Source organism: Pogona vitticeps, chromosome 4, assembly GCF_051106095.1.
Source record: "Pogona vitticeps strain Pit_001003342236 chromosome 4, PviZW2.1, whole genome shotgun sequence".
Classification (NCBI taxonomy): domain Eukaryota; kingdom Metazoa; phylum Chordata; class Lepidosauria; order Squamata; family Agamidae; genus Pogona; species Pogona vitticeps.
In genome coordinates this window covers 167,939,713-167,956,723 of record NC_135786.1, presented here as the reverse complement: position 1 = coordinate 167,956,723, position 17,011 = coordinate 167,939,713, and the positions used below count along the sequence as shown (strand labels likewise).

The 17,011-nt window shown below is 42.3% G+C and overlaps 1 protein-coding gene across 1 annotated transcript in view; it reads left to right on the top strand.

Moving 5' to 3' along the window:
* Nucleotides 1–9,531: 9,531 nt before the first annotated feature.
* Nucleotides 9,532–17,011, top strand: part of RIPOR2 (RHO family interacting cell polarization regulator 2) — a 129,207-nt gene continuing 121,727 nt past the window's right edge. Inside the window, exon 1 of the mRNA XM_072998696.2 lies at nt 9,532–9,819. Coding sequence (XP_072854797.2) covers nt 9,735–9,819 — 85 coding nt within the window. The 5' untranslated portion in view covers nt 9,532–9,734. The remainder of the gene's footprint in view (nt 9,820–17,011) is intronic.

The window sequence follows — 17,011 nt, the reverse complement described above, 5'->3', positions numbered from 1 at the left end:
TCCTGAACAGATCTCTGGTTTTTCCTTTCCTGTTATTTTCCTCTATTTCTTTGCATTGTTCATTTAAGAAGGCCCTCTTGTCTCTCCTTGCTATTCTTTGGAAGTCTGCATTCAATTTTCTGTAACTTTCCCTATCTCCCTTGCATTTTGCTTCCCTTCTCCTCTCTGCTATTTCTAAGGCCTCGTTGGACAGCCACTTTGCTTTCTTGCATTTCCTTTTCTTTGGGATGGTTTTTGATGCTGCCTCCTGGACAATGTTACGAGCCTCTGTCCAAAGTTCTTCAGGCATTCTGTCCACCAAATCTAGTTCCTTAAATCTGTTCTTTACTTCCACTGTGTATTCATAAGGGATTTGGTTTAGATTATACCTGAGTGGCCCAGTGGTTTTTCCTACTCTCTTCAGTCTAAGCTTTAATTTTGCTATGAGAAGCTGATGATCAGAGCCACAGTCAGCTCCAGGTCTTGTTTTTGCTGACTGTATAGAGCTTCTCCATCTTTGGCTGCAGAGAATATAATCAATCTGATTTCGATATTGCCTATCTGGTGATTTCCATGTATAGAGTCTCCTCTTGTGTTGTTGGAAAAGAGTGTTTGTAATCACCAGCTTATTCTCTTGAAAAAACTCTATTAGCCTTTGTCCTGCTTCGTTCTGAACTCCAAGGCCAAACTTCCCTGTTGTTCCTGTTATCTCTTGACTCCCTACTTTAGCATTCCAGTCCCCTAGAATGAGAAGAACATCTTTCTTTGGTGTCAGTTCTAGAAGGTGTTGTAAATCTTCATAAAATTGTTCAATTTCAGTCTCCTCAGCAATGTTGGTTGGTGCATAAACTTGGATTATTGTGATGTTGAAAGGTCTGCCTTGGATTCGTATTGACATCATTCTATCATTTTTGAGATCGTATCCCATTACAGCTTTTTCTACTCTTTTGTTGACTATGAGAGCCACTCCATTCCTTCTATGGGATTCTTGTCCACAATAGTAGATATGATAATCATCTGAGCTGAATTTGCCCATTCCTGTCCATTTTAGTTCACTGATGCCCAGGATGTCGATGTTTATTCTTTCCATCTCCTTTATGACCACCTCCAGCTTCCCAAGGTTCATAGATCTTACATTCCATTTTCCTATGCAGTATTTTTCTTTGCAGCATTGGACTTTCCTTTCACTTCCAGGCACGTCCACAGCTGAGCGTCCTTTCGGCTTTGGCCCAACCACTTCATTAGCTCTGGAGCTACTTGTACTTGTCCTCCGCTCTTCCTCAGTAGCATGTTGGATGCCTTCTGACCTGAGGGTTCCATCTTCCAGCGCCATATCTTTTAGCCTTTTGTTTCTGATCATGGGGCGTTCTTGGCAAACATACTGGAGTGGCATTGCCATTTCCTACTCCAGGTGGATTGCGTTTAGTCGGAACTCTCCACTATGTCCTGTCCGTCTTGGGTGTCCCTGCACGGCATAGCCCATAGCTTCTCTGAGTTACTCAAGCCCCTTCACCACAACAAGGCAGCAATCCATGAAGCGAAACAGGGGACCTAAAATTTAATCGCTATGCGAAGCGAAAATCGCCCATAGGGACAATCGTTAAATGAAGTGTAAAACCGCTCCGAAAAAGTCATCGCTAAGTGATTTCGTCGTTAAACGAAGCAATCGCTAAGCGAGGCACCACTTTACTTTTTGTGCCTACAAATAACACACAGATTGTATAGTTTTTTAATGCTCAGCCATTCCCTGTGTTTTCCAGAGCTTTTTCATACCTCCAAAAAACCCTCAGTCAGAATATTTTGCTTATCACACCCTTCTGTCTATGAACCAATGACTTTGTTTCAGTGTAAGGGTGGGCATTTAATCTCAGAGTCTTTTTGTGATATATGATGTGACAATGTGACTGTAAGTGTTCCCATCCTTCCGGGTACCTCACCCTTTCATCCTTTTTGCCACTCCTTCCCAGTACCTGTACCTGAATGTACAGGGTGGTGTGTACCTTCCAAAAGTTGCTCCCTTTTCTCTCTTTCTTGCACACTGAACAGTCCTGTCTGGTCTTTCAATAATTTTCAGTATAATATTACATAACAGTAGCAAAAAGATTGATGTTTCATTCAGTGTACATCCCCTTGCAAAAGAAAGGGCAATATGACTTTGCAGCATACAGCACACACATTGTTAAACACTCAAGTATCAAATGCTCTACCAGCCATTTCCTTTACTTTTTCTCTATACGTCAACCTCCAAGAAAAACAATGTAGGAATACATGAGATGAACAAATATACTGAAGGCAGACAGAGGTGATGGGAAAGCATGAAAAATATCGTATAGATCAAATGGAACAAATACATGGCTGAGAAACACCAAAAGATCAGAGAGAGATGTCTGGACACTGGAAGCAAAACAAAGCATTGTATTTGATCATAGCTGAAAGTATTGGGAAACTGAAGCTAAAACAGAGAAACTACATACATTTAATGCAAATCTATTATTCCTTAGAACTCATTTTGGGGGCAATAGCAAGAGTCAGAATCTAGCTTCCAAGGTTAATGATTGTATGCTGACCAGAGTTGGAAAACCAGGCTTGGATCACCTCATTAGACCCATCCAGCTCCAGAACAGTTCTGTGTGGTGGCTTCTTTCTGAGACAGCCACTTGTTATTTCATAAATCAGAGATGGCCAACATGCTGTCTGCAAGTCACATGTAGTTCCTAGGGGCCCAAAGGTGGCTCTCATCACTTCTGGCATCCCCCTTTACCCCATCCCAAAATTTATAAAAACTATTTAAAAAAAGAGTTCGAAGAAGACTTTTGCATGCTTTATGTGGGAGCCAACTCTGACATGTTTTGAGGAGAACCTACTATTCCCCAAAGAGTTTTTAATCACCAGACGTTTGACCACCAGAGGGCACAAGTGGGCCTTTTTCTTTTTAAAAAACTCACACCGTTGTTGTGAAGGGGAAAGGGTTTTTGTTTTTTTTAATGAAAGTAGGTGTTGATCACCAGAATCCAGGGATGGGCATGCGAGGGGCCCAGACCCCAGAGATCATACACACTTCATAACAGAATGAAAAGGAATGTGGGGGTGGGGCAGGAAGGTGAAGACTGATTGACGGACTGATTTCCACTTCTATACCACCCCATTTGTCTTTCCACTCTCTGGGCATTTCACAGTATATAGCAAAATCATAAAAACTCTATATAATAAATACAGAAGACAATAAAAGACAATAAACCCAGTCACTAACTTAAAACTGCCTTTAAGCACAAATTAAAACCCATTTGAACATCTCAGGACAATATTTACAACTGGTAGAAGGAAGTTTTATATAATTCAGTCCTGATTAGCTTCCTAAAAACAGAGAGGGATAGCACTTGGCAAACCTCAATAGGAAGCTTATTCCAGAGGGAAGGGACCACAACCAAGAAAGCTTGGTTCCTTGTTCTGGCTTTTTTTTGGCCTCCTTGGATGTAACATTTTTTTTAACATAAAGGACTGTGTGGAGCATGTGGAACAGCTGTTTTGTGAGAGAGATGTTCTGCCAGACATTGAAGTCTATAGATACTGAGATGTACAGGACTGCAACCTATTTATTATTATTATTATTATTATTATTATTATTATTATTATTATTATTATTATTATTATTATTATTATTATTATTATTATTATTAGTAGTAGTAGTAGTAGTAGTAGTAGTAGTAGTAGTAGTAGTAGTAGTAGTAGTAGTAGTAGTAGTAGTAGTAGTAAAGATGTACGTCCCGTGGATCACAGTTTTCTTGCATATCACAACATATCCAATTCCTCCAGTAAAAGGTATGGGGAGGACGGGGATGGGGGGAAGGACAGCTTAAAAATTGCTTGTGATTCTAAGTTCATAAACTTACAATTAGATGCCACTTTCTGTAGAAGGCGTTTCTTCCACCTAAAGGTGATATCAAATACACATTACTTCTTCACTGATTTAAATCAGGGCCAGACAACCCGATGGTTGCAGAAACAATTCCAAAAGTTTTTTGAAAGTAATCTTTAGTCCAGAGCTTTATGAGAGGGGCCTGTTCCTTCCCCAGAAGCTTGCCAAGTGAGAAAGAAGCAGGAGAAATAAGAATGGGATAGAGAAAGACAGAAAGGGTCAATTAAATCAGTAGAGCTTAATGGCTGACATTCTAATTGTGTTATAAATTCAACTGGATTCTGTCTAGGAAGTGATTTGAAAGTGCAAACTGTACTTGATTTTAACACAGAAACAACAGTTGGACAATGAACCTTTTAATAAACCTGGTGTGAGTTTCTTGAAATTGAAACTGAAGCCAGTCAGGAGTTTGTGATGCTCTCAAGTTTCACCAGGAACATTCTGGGCAAGGGCTTACTCTGCAGTTTTAAATGACTGAGAAACAGGGCATGGAGAAGGAGTTTTATTATCTCAAGAAGTCTCTTTATTTACAGTATATGTATGAAAACTATGTAGGAAGCATTTTTGTGAAAGAAAGAAAAAAGAACAAAGGAAGGAAACATATAGTCCTCAAATGGAGGAGTAGGGTGATACTTTTATTGAACCACTAAAAAAATTACACAAACTGCAAGCTCCCATGAGTGAAAACTCGCTTCTTCAAGCTATGCACCACCCCTTCATGAAGAATGCATAAAAATTGCAGGTTAGTGTCTCAAAAATCCATGGCAGATGTCTGTGCTGAGTCTGCTTGTATGCGTTAAAGTTAGCTGGGAGGTGTGGTTTCAAACATCCTCTCCTGTAGTATGGTTGGAATTTTCCATCTTACACTATGTACATTCTTCACTAGCGAATATTAGGACAGGCGTTAGCCAGTATGTGTAGAAATAAATATATAAATAAAATGCTTGCACACAGTTTTAAGGAGCGGCTCGGATAGAATATTTTAGGTGCAGTAGCACACAAAACCCCTCCATGGATTGCTGCCTTGTCATGTTGAAGGGGCTTGAGTAATTCAGAGAAGTTATGGGCTATGCCGTGCAGGGACACTCAAGGTCATAGTGGAGAGTTCTGACTAAATGCGATCCACCTGGAGCAGGAACTGGCAAGCCACTCCAGTATCTTTGCCAAGAAAACTCCATGGACAGAAACAAAAGGCTAAAATATATGATACTGGAAGATGAGGCCCTCAGCTCGGAAGGCATCCAACATGCTACTGAGGAAGAGTGGAGGACAAGGACAAGTAGCTACAGAGCTAATGAAGTGGTTGGGCCAAAGCCAAAAGGATGCTCAGCTGTGGACGCACCTGGAAGTGGAAGTGAAATGAAAGTCTAATGCTGCAAAGAAAAATACTGCATAGGAACCTGGAATGTAAGATCTATAAACTTTGTAAGCTGGATGTGGTAAAACAGGAGATGGCAAGAATAAACATGGACATCCTGGGCGTCAGTGAACTAAAATGGACGGGAATGGGCGAATTCAATTCAGATGATTATTGTGTTTACTATTGTGGTCAAGAATCCCATAGAAGAAATGGAGTAGCCCTCATAGTCAATATAAGAGTGGGAAAAGCTGTACTGGGATAAAATCTCAAAAATGATAGAATGATTTCAATATGAATCCAAGGCAGACCCTCAACATCACAGTAAACCAAGTTTATGCACCAACCACTGATGTTGAAGAGGCTGAAATTGACATATTCTATAAAGACTTACAACACCTTCTAGAACTGCCACCAAAGAAAGATGTTCTTCTCATTATAAAGGACTGGAATGCTAAAGTCAAGAGATAAAAGGAACAACAGGAATGTTTGGCCTTGGAGTTCAAAACGAAGCAGGGCAAAGGCTAGTAGAGTTTTGTCTAGAGAACAAGCTGGCCATCACAAACACTCTTTTCCAACAACACAAGAGGTGACTTGTGACGTTCACCCTTTTTGGCGCCTACGTGTTGTGCCCTCACAAAGGCTCCAGTCATGTTTTCCACTCACTGCCACCAGTGGATTACCTCAATCCACAATATAAATGAAGTTTGTCAAGACACGTCTTGTGAATACAAACAGAACTTATTTATTGAAGTGAAGCCAATTTAATAATCACAGAAGTTCCTCAGATGAACACTGTTCACAAGCAAATCATTAACAAGTCTTTCAATACATACTTTTCTCTTGCCATATAATTACCACCTTCTGTATCTATTTATCTTAACCAGCTTTATCTCTATTAGTATCTGTTCCTTCTCTCTCTCTGACTAACCAGCCTTTATCTCTATCTGGATCTCATATGACTATCTGACTCCCCCTCCTCCTGTCAAACCTTCATATACCGTAGCAGCTGACTCTGCCCCTCCAATCCTCTCATAGGCTCATGCAAATTAGATCATGACTATGAGTGGCATGAGTGACGTGGGGTGATCGTCACATGACTCTACACATGGACATCACCAGATGGGCAATTAAAAAAATCAGATAGATTATGTTCTCTGCAGCCAAAGATGGAGAAGCTCTATACAGTCAGCAAAAACAAGACCTGGAGCTGACTGTGACTCTGATCATCAGCTTCTTATAGCAAAATTCAAGCTTAAACTGAAGAAAGTAGGAAAAACTGCTGGGCTGGTCAGGTATTGTCGTCGTTTAGTTGTTTAGTCGTGTCCGACTCTTTGTGACCCCATGGACCAGAGCACGCCAGGCCCTCCTATCATCTACTGCCTCCCGGAGTTGTGTCAAATTCATGTTTGTTGCTTCGCAGACACTGTCCAGCCATCTCATCCTCGGTCGTCCCCTTCTCCTCTTGCCATCACACTTTCCCAACATCAGGGTCTTTTCCAGGGAGTCTTTTCTTCTCATTAGATGGCCAAAGTACTGGAGCCTCAGCTTCAGGATCTGTCCTTCCAGTAAGCACTCAGGGTTGATTTCCTTTAGAATTGATAGGTTTGTTCTCCTTGCAGTCCAGGGGATTCTCAAGAGTCTCCTCCAGCACCACAATTCAAAGGCATCAATTCTTCGGCGGTCTGCTTTCTTTATGGTCCAGCTCTCACTTCCATACATCACGACAAGAAAAACCATAGCTTTGACTATGGTCAGGTATAATCTAAACCAAATCCCTTATGAATACACAGTGAAAGTGAAGAACAGATTTACGGAACTAGATTTGGTGGACAGAGTGCTTGAAAAATTATAGATGGAGGCTCATAACATTTACAGGAGGCAGCAACAAATACCATTCCCTCCAAAAAAGGAAACACAAGAAAGCAAAGTGGCTGTCCAACGAGGCCTTACAAATAGCCGAGAAGAGAAGGGAAACAAAATGGAAGGGAGATGAGGAAAGTAACAGAAAGTGAATGCAGACTTCCAAAGAATAGCAAGGAGAGACAAGAGGGCCTTCTTAAATGAACAATGCAAAGATATAGAGGAAGATAATAGAAAGGGAAAAACCAAAGATCGGTTCAAGAAAATTGGAGCTATTAAAGGAACATTTTGTGCAAAGATGGACATGATAAAGGACAAAAAATGGGAGGGACCTCACAGAAGCAGAAAACATCAAGAAGAGGCGGCAAGAATACACAGAGGAATTATACCAGAAAGATCTGGACGTCCTGGACAACCCAGATAGTGTGATTGCTGAGCTTGAACCAGACATCCTGGAGAGTGAAGTCAAGTGGGCCTTAGAAAGCATGGCTAACAACAAAGCCAGTGGAGGTGACGGCATCCCAGTTGAACTATTTAAAATCTTAAAGATAATGCTGTCAAGGTGCTACACTCAGTATGCCAGCAAGTTTGGAAAACTTAGCAGTGGTCAGAGGACTGGAAAAGATCAATCCCAAAGAAGAGCAGTGCCTTGTGCGGAAAATCCTACAAGGTAGGCTTCAGCAGTATGTGAATTGAGAACTCCCAGAAATACAAGCTGGATTTTGAAGGGGCAGAGGAACTAGAGACCAAATTGCTAATATGCGCTGGGTTATGGAGAAAGCCAGAGAGTTCCAGAAAAAACATCTACAGTACTTCTGCTTCATTGACTACACAAAAGCCTTTGACTGTGTGGACCACAACAAACTACCGAAAATCAACCCTGAGTGCTCACCGGAAGGACAGATTCTGAAGCTATGGCTCCAATACTTTGGCCATCTCAGGAGAAGAGAAGACTCCCTGGAAAAGACCCTGATGCTGGAAAAGTGTGAAGGCAAGAGGAGAAGGGGACGACAGAGGACAAGATGGTTGGACATTGAAGTGACCAACACGAATTTGAACAAACTCCGGGAGGCAGTGGAAGACTGGTGGGCCTGCTCTGGTCTGTGGGGTCATGAAGAGTTGGACACAACTTAATAACTAAACAACAACAAACACACAAAGATAGGTGTACTATCAGGGGAGTATTTAAGACATTCTGTTCAACATCGTGATAAATATACTACTTTTCCCATGTCACGACACCTTGTTGTTGCTCTTTTAGGTAGCAATTCTGCACTCACTAACTTTGATATAAGGCTATGGGTTATTTATGTGAGGCTGTAAGTCCTACCAGTGAGTCCATTCCAGAGAGCACATTTAAAGTAAGAATTTCCTGATTCATACAGCTCAGTTTTTTTAACCACTATATTACATCAACTCAAGGCTGCAATCCCATACACTTGTTCTTCCTAGTAGGCCTCACAGAAATTAATGTGACTTCTCAGTAGACACGAACAAGATTGCAGCATAGGTTTAAGATGCCATCTCTGCCTTCAAAGAGTTTATATTCCCAAATCAAAGGCCAAAAAGAAGACAGAAGAGCAGAGGAAAGGCGTTAGTTTTCACAGGCCTGCTTTATCCTCTGTTGCACTTTATCCAGTGTGTATCTGATCTCTTCCGCATCAATCTAACTTCTTCTGCAAATAAATACAGTACAGTACTACTGTTTCTGTTCCAAGTTCACACTGCAAGCCTTCTGACCAACCAGGGCAGGCCCAGGTGGGAACATCCATGAGCACTCACAGGCCTTTGTTTCACTGTCTGTTTATGACTGTGAGCGGGGATTTTAATCCCAAATGTGCCTTCACATGCCCTAGAAAGGAGAGGCAAAATCTGTACTTTAAAACAGATTTGCACTTAAATCCCTCTTCAGGCAAACCTACAGTGGTCTGAACGTTCGTTAAACATTTGATTTACATTTCTGAAGACTTCGGGATCTCAGCATTTATAAACATCTCCTGTCTCCTTTTTTTAAAAAAACGGGACACAGGTAAACCTAAAACTAAATACTATGCACTGTATTCTTCCTTTCCTCCTCCAACCACCTTTTTAAAAAAAATTCAATTAACAACTTTTCAATCTGCTCGAAGCCCAGCTCTCCTCTGCAAACATCCCCACGTTTGGAAAGCTCAAGTACGCTTTCTGGCGTCCAAGGAGAACATCCCGGGACGTTTTTCTCCAGCTCGTCTGAAGGGAGGCACGTCCTCTGACAGGGGCGCCCAGGCGCACACGTTTCTCTAGCCGCCGCGGGTAACCTGGAAACGGCCCTGGCCCTCACACACGCCGAGCCTCCAGGCGGGATGAAATTACGCGCCTCTCGCCCTCATGCATAAAACATGTCGCAGAAGGCGGCGGCGGCGGCAGCAGGAGCTCCACAGCGCTGTGCCCCACGGCTAGGTTCTCTCAGCCCCAGACACACCGCCGGTGGGCCGCCTGCCCCACCGGCCGGCAGGAACCCTGGGGAGCAACACCTCACGCTGGGCGCCGGTCTCCTCCGCGCCGGGATTTACGCCGGGACTCGTGCGCCGCTTTTGGCGCCGCCGCCGCCGCCGCTGCTTCAGGCTCTCCACGCTGCTAACCATGGAGGTCCCGCCGCGCTTGCCCTGCCGCTGCCTGTTGAGGAAGAGGCTGTGGAGGCGCCGAAGCCGGCGCCTGCTGCTCGGCAGTAAGTGGCTCAGGAGAAAGAGCTTCGCTTCCCCCCCCCCCCCCGCGGTAGCGCCCCCTCCGCGCCTGCACCGTGAGGGAAGCGGCTTGTTGGCGCGCGGCTTTCTGCCTCCTTTCTTGCCCACTCCTGGGTCTCCTTCCTCCCTATTTTGCTGTTCTCGGAAACGGTCTGTTTGAGGGAACCCTCAAAAACTTTCCTTCCTTCTTTTCCTAGAGTGATGAGGGGGAAGCTGAGGCGCTGGGCACGGGAGATGTGGGGAGGGGGGCGGCGGAAGGGGAAGCCTTGATGGAGCCCCGTCCCCCTTCTGGTTTCAACATATCAAGGGTCATTTAGTGCCATCCCAGTACTGGGACGAGCACGGTAGCTAAGTCGTTTGCAGTTTCTAAAGCCTCAGAGTATGAGGGGCCTTTAAATACAAAAATAAAGTAAAATAAATAGTCTTTTTTAAAAATTTAATTTCAGTTAGAATATAATTGTTAAGACTACAAAAAACATTTTAAAGCTGTGGAGACCCTTGACAGGACAGGGCCTCTGTGTGTCCTCACCCAGGCCTTTTAAAAGGGTATTTTAAAAAAAGTCAAAAAGGTAGGGGACTGGGCCCTCTCTGCAAAACCTCCCACCCGGTTGTAATCTGGGCATAGTGTCCTCAGTACACAGTGGGTTCAGTTTCAACTGCTGGGTTGCTCAGAAAGGAAAAGCACAACCAACTGGAATCCATGACTCTTAAAACACTCAATGCTCACCTTCCTTTTCATGTGAGCAGGAGATGCTTCCCCCTACCCACCCCTCTGTTGTCACTCTGACAGATGGAGATGATGCTCTGCTTCAGCTTCCCCAGGTTAGTTAGCCAGCCTGTCATGTGTCTCAGCAGCAGGAAGATTAGCTCTGTGTTTGGCTGGCCTAATCCTGTCATGCTAACCAGAAGGAATGGGCAGGCAAGTAGTAATAGGGCATTTAATGAACAGTAGTAGCTGGAGTGCCAAGGAGCCACTGCCTTGGCTTACTCATCTATATCCTCCCCCCCCCACTCTGTACCCACGGTGAGGTCTCTGGATGGGGCGGGGAGTGCACCCCTAACCACTGTACCCCACAAAAAGAGGGAGGACATATTGGCAAACAAGTGGAATGAATGGCTTTACCTTGCTTCTGCCATTTCCCCTTCCATCACCGGCCTAGGATTGGGGCCTCTCAACTCAGGGCCTGCGCTGCACTTTCCAGGTAGAGAACCTATGCAAGATATGGGGCAGAGATAACTCCTTGTTATGAGCACTCCTAAAAGCCCTACTTTATTTGCTCACTTCTTTCTCTGGGTGGTGCAGCTGTGAGGACGGGACTTGCTGGGTCCACATCACACAACCTTACAAGGGAGCAGCCAAGAGACTGGCTTGCCCAAGCAACATGGTAACCACAGCAGTTTTCAGAAATGTGACCATGTTAGTCTATTTCGGCACTAACAAAAACAAAAGTACCCTGGTACCTTTAAGACTACCAGATTTATGACATTGTGGGCTTTGATTGATACAGTCCATTGAAGAAATAGCTAAAGCATCCATGAAAGCTCCCTGCAAAATAAATCTGTTAGTCTTAAAGGTGCCAAGGTGCTTTTGTTTTTGTTCTGTCTTGATCCTATTTTAAAGCAGAATACTTAGGCTTTCTTGAGGCTTCTTATGATTAGACAGCTTCAGAACTGCAGACCATTTGGCTATAAAAGGGACACGGTGGAACACATTTGTTAGTAGATTCTTCATTGTGAACACTGTAACTAATTTCTGGAATTAGATATGAGAAGAAGTTGTTCAAATTGCAGTGGTAAAAGGTAACAATGTACAGTAGTTTCTTTTGATGTGTTCATACAATTACACCCTTTTAATCATTTGAGACTGCCCTGTTTCTTGATATGAGATTTTCATGTTGTCTTAGTCCTCTAAGTCTAACTGTATTTTGTGAGCAAACATACTTAGGATAAAGACAAAAATGACATGTGATATTCTAAAACTAGCTACAACCCCTTGGCACAATGCTTTGCAAACTGTCAAAAATAGGAACCTAAAATGCAAAATAGATGCATTTCCAGGGTCCATAGGGCATCCATGGGGTGTGGGACACAAAGCACTGGAGCTGTAGCTATATGCCCACAGAAAAAAACCATAGTTTTAAACTCTTGTAAGTGCTTAAAACTACACCAAACACTACATGAATACATGTTACTAAGCCAGCACAATCTTCACATCATTCAGTCCTCAGTTGTGTGATAAGCCCGAAAAAGAACTAAAACTGCATAATTAAGGTAGTAAAGGACAATTGCATAGTCGTCTTAAAATAGGGTTTATAAATTATGCTACATATACAACAGTGTACCTAAACTGATCAGCCACAACATTAAAACCATCTGCCTAATATGTAGCTGCCCCCCCCCCATGCTGCCAAAACAGCTCTGAGGCACCAGTTCTGCAAAGCCATTGATCCTGTCCTATGGCATTGGTCACCAAGACAGGAGTAGTAGATCCTTCTGAGTCCTGCAAGTTATAAGGTGGGGCCCCCATGAATTGAATTTGGTGTTCCAGCACATCCCATAGATGCTCAATTGGATTGAGTTCTCAGGAATTTGAAGACCAAGGCAACACCTTGAACTCTTTCTCATGTTTCTCAAATCATTCCTGAATAATTTTTTGTAGTGCAGCAAGGTGCATTATCCTGCTAAAAGAGGCCACTGCTGTCAGAAAACACCATTGCCATGAAGGGGTGTATGTAGTCTGCAACAATCTCTGTACGTGTCAAAGGAACATCCAAATGAAAGCCAGGACCCAAGGTTTCCCAGCAGAATATTCCCCAGAGCATAACACTGCCTCCACTTGCCAGCCTTCTTCCCATAGTGCATCCTGCTGCCATCTTTTCTCCAGGTCAGTGATACACCTGCAGCTGGCCATCCCCATGATCCAAAAGAAAATGTGATTCATAAGACCAGGAAACCTTCCTCCATTGCTCCAGGGTTCAGTTCCGACACTTATATTCCCATTATAGGTACTTTCAGCAGTGGACAGGGGGCATCTTGGGCACTCTGACCCATCTGTGGCTATGCAGCCCCCTACACAGCAAACTGTGATGCACTGTGTGTCCTGACACCTTTCTATCGTGGCCAGCATTAACTTTCTCAGCAATATGAGCTACAGTAGGTCTTCTGTGTGATCAGACCAAACAGACTAGCCTTCACTCCTTACGTGCATCAGTGAGCCTTGGGTGCGTGCCACCATGATGCTGGTTCATGAGTTGTCCTGCTTGTGCCACTTTTGGTAGGTACTAACCACTGTATACTGGGAATGCCCCGTAAGACTTGCCATTTTGGAGATGGTCTGATCCAGTTGTCCACTATTTAGCCCTTGTCAAAGTCACTCAGATCTTTTTGCTTGCCCATGTTTTGTTCTTCCAGCACATGAAGTTCACTTCATCACTTGCTGCCTAATATATCCCACCCCTTGACCGGTGCCATTGTACAGTAACTATAATCAATGCTATTTACTTCACCTCTCAGTGGTTTCAATGTTGTGGCTGATCAATGTATTTTATTGATAGGTAACACTGAGGACATGAATGAAATGGATAATCTGTAAATGCATGGCAAAAAAATCTAAAGCATATGGAAAGCACACCCATCAGCAAAGTGAGCCAGGCCACAAATATCAGAAAAATTCAAATAAACTTGCTTAACTAGGTATCCGATTGGGCTGGTATCCGATTGGGCTGCTATCCTCACAGAGCAGGTTCCTTTGGCTTCTGAGTTTTAGTGACCATATGAAACAAAGGGGATGGGAGAGGCCAGGCCATGTTCCTTTCCAGTGTTGTAGCATATTTGATCCTATGCATACCTATTCACAAGTAAGGTCATGAAATGCATTGAGCATATCCCTAAGAATCCCCTTCTTGCAACCTTCTCTGAACCATCTGTCAAAGGCTGCTATGTGCACCTCTCCATGTGGAACAAAATGACAGTGAAAGCAGAGGGGATGACCCTTGCATTGAACCTGTTCTCATTTCAATAGATTGGAGCAGGTATTGTATCTTTGAAAACAAGATGTAGTCTTTGCTCTTCTAGGCATGGTACATTCTGGTCTTTTGCTCCCCTATTCTTCTGTGCCACACGGAAATCGCCAAGAGAAATCCTCGAGAGAAATCACCAAACCAGGATTTGAAGCTGGTGTGTATAGACACTGACATAAGATTACACAGGGGTTGATAAAATTTGAGAAAGAGGAATGCTTACAGGAGCGGGCATGGTTTCGAGTTTCTTATGGAAACTGGCTTTTTAAAAAGCCCTATCGTCGAAAACAATAATTTTGTCGTGTCAAGTCATTTCTGACATGTTGACTCTTTCTGTGGTTTTCTAGGTAGAGAGTACTCAGAAATGGGTAGCCATTTCCTTCTTCTGAGGGTGCTTTGGGACTTTGCAGCTTGCCCAAGGCCACATAGGGTAGCTCTTCTGGGATGCACAGTGGGGAATTTAATTCCCAGTCTCTGGCTCCGCAGCCAGATGCCAAACTCATTGAACTATATAGACTGCTTGTTGTTGAAAATACATTGTATGAGTTTCTATAGTAACTGTAAATCATTTGCAGTTGGTGATATTTATGGTGACCAAGAAATTAGCATTAGTATTACACTTGTTGCATAATTTTCATCATGCTACATTTATGGAAGTCAGTTTGGTTTATTTGGCTGAAAAGTAAGACTTGATCATTAGGGCCTGGGCTGTATTGGCCACTAAGATAGTTTTAAAGCAGGACTGAACAAATTGATATAGAGATGGCATATTCTTCTGTTTTCTACACCACTATTGCAAAAGAATAGTAGTGACATATGCTATATGTACATTTTAATATCAAAGGATTACTAATTTAAACCAGTTTGTTTACATGTTGGCCATCTCAGAAGAAAATTGAACCTTAATTTTAAAAAAATTGGACCTTTTGTGAAGTTTCAAAGATTAGGGCAGAATTTGTAGATAGTCTAGTTTTGGAACAGCAGTACTTGTGTGTGACGATTTGGGTAATGTATAGGGGGGGAATGACATGTTAATGAGTTAGCCATCTGTGGGTGAAAACATGTTACTTGTGACAGCCTAATTTAAAGCAATCCTCTGAGGTGACACTAAAATACAGAGGAAAGTTGGTGTGAACTTCTTTATCCATGCTTTTATGTGGTGCTGAAAAGACATTGCTATTTTGCAGATCGTGAGATGACAAGTCAACAAGAAAGGCATAGTTCTGCTGCTCTGTTTGTGTGTTTGAGAGTATAAAGATGGAAGGTTGGATAAATGGGTAGATTGGTGTGTTTAAACAATTATATGGAGCTGCAGTACAGGCTCTAACTTCATTGACTTCTAAAAGTAACCTAGAAATGTCAGACAAGCTGGTAATAGAAAACTTCAAAGAAGAATGCAGAAATTCTTTGCTTTCTCTGTAATTGCTTGTTTTCCTTGTACACTGTGTGACAAAAATAGGCTGTGCAGTGACTGTAGTACTGTTGTGGTAAACCACATGTGTTTCATTCAATTCCCTGACAGTTCAAAAGATCAAGTGTTATTAGGGAGGAAACCTCTCTTTTCCTGATAACTTGGAGAGCCACTGCCTGTCAGAGAGGGCATTTTTCTGTCAGGCAAATAGTCCAACCTGTGATAAAGCAGCTTCGTATGTCCTCCCATCAACCTATAAATTAATGTGGAAATGTTTTGGGAATTGGAGTGATGAAATCCAGAAATAAACTCTATTTCAGAAGCAGAAACCTGTTACTACTGACTTTGTTCCTCTATGACTTAAGGTTTTAGCCTATGTAAACTGTTAGCAATATAGGGAAATTTTAAATAGTTTTGTCTATTCAATGTACTTCTCCTCCCTTTATAGTTTTTCTAGGTACAAAAACCTGTATTTTAAGTTAAACAATTGAGGAAATCATAGAAAACCTTGATCGAAAATCTGACTTGTTCACAACACATTTTCTGGATTTCCTGAGACATCTAGCGTTAGTTGGAAACACATTTTGGTATCTACTAAAATGTTTTTTGTTTGTTTTTGGTTAATTCATGCACTCTGAAACTTTAACCATAATTAGCTAATTGCAAGTCCCTTTCAGATCCATAAGCTCATTTCATTTCTTTTTGCATGTGAATTCCACCCCAGTTTCATTTTCAAGGGCACCCATCTCAATGCTGTACTTCCTAACCATGGCTAACTGCTTGTTTGCAACCATGGTGAGCAACAGGTCTTAAAACTGTGGTTTGGCTTAACAAAACTTAACAAAAGCACTGGTGTGTTTTCTCTGTGTCAACCTCTAAAAAGCAGTTTGTAGATGGAGTTTCTTTCTAAGAAATTAGAAGAGAGGGAGAAACCATGTAGGGAAAGGAAGGGGACAGAAGAGCTTATGAATTTAAGGGGCTGTTTTCAATAATCTAGCTCAGTTAGGAGTTTAGATAACACCTGCACCAAGCCAGCTGCACAATCCACCATTTTTAAAATCAGTACCACACAGTGTACACAGTTTTTTGGGAGTTATGCACATATCCATCTGTCTCTGGAGCTTCCTCCATGATGATGTTTTTCTTGGCTGGGGAAATTTGGGAATTCTTAGTCTGTGAAGTTCAGAGTCACTTGCAGTAATCCAGTTGCTTTGTCTACTTGTGTCTCATTCTCTCTGTGGAGTTCAAATTTCCAGTTTTGAATGTGTGTTACTAATGTAGGAATGTATATTCCTTGAAGTAGCAGCAATGCAGTCTTCACTTGGAGGTCCACTGAATTTTTATTGTTAGAATGTATTAAAGTACTATATTTACTGCTAAACAAAACATATCTGCCATTGGAGATATAGTATGTTCTGTCCATCACTGTTTGAAAGGATCACAGCAACCATGGAAAAGAAGAAAATAAAATGGTAGTTGTCTATGCAAAGTTCAGATGAAAATCTGGTGAGAGGAATTCCTTACAAGAAGGCAAAACAAAGCAAGAAAAGTACATGTATTCCATTTCAAATGACTGCAAATTTGCATTGCTCTGAATTTCTTTCAGAGCATCCAGAGAAAGAGGCACTGTTAAATGTGTATCTTTGCCAAAAGCCAGGTGAATAGCATGTTATGCTGGTATGCTAGTTTCCACAGAACAGAATTGAATAAGAAAAAATAAGCAGCTTTTGTCAGTGGACATTTAAA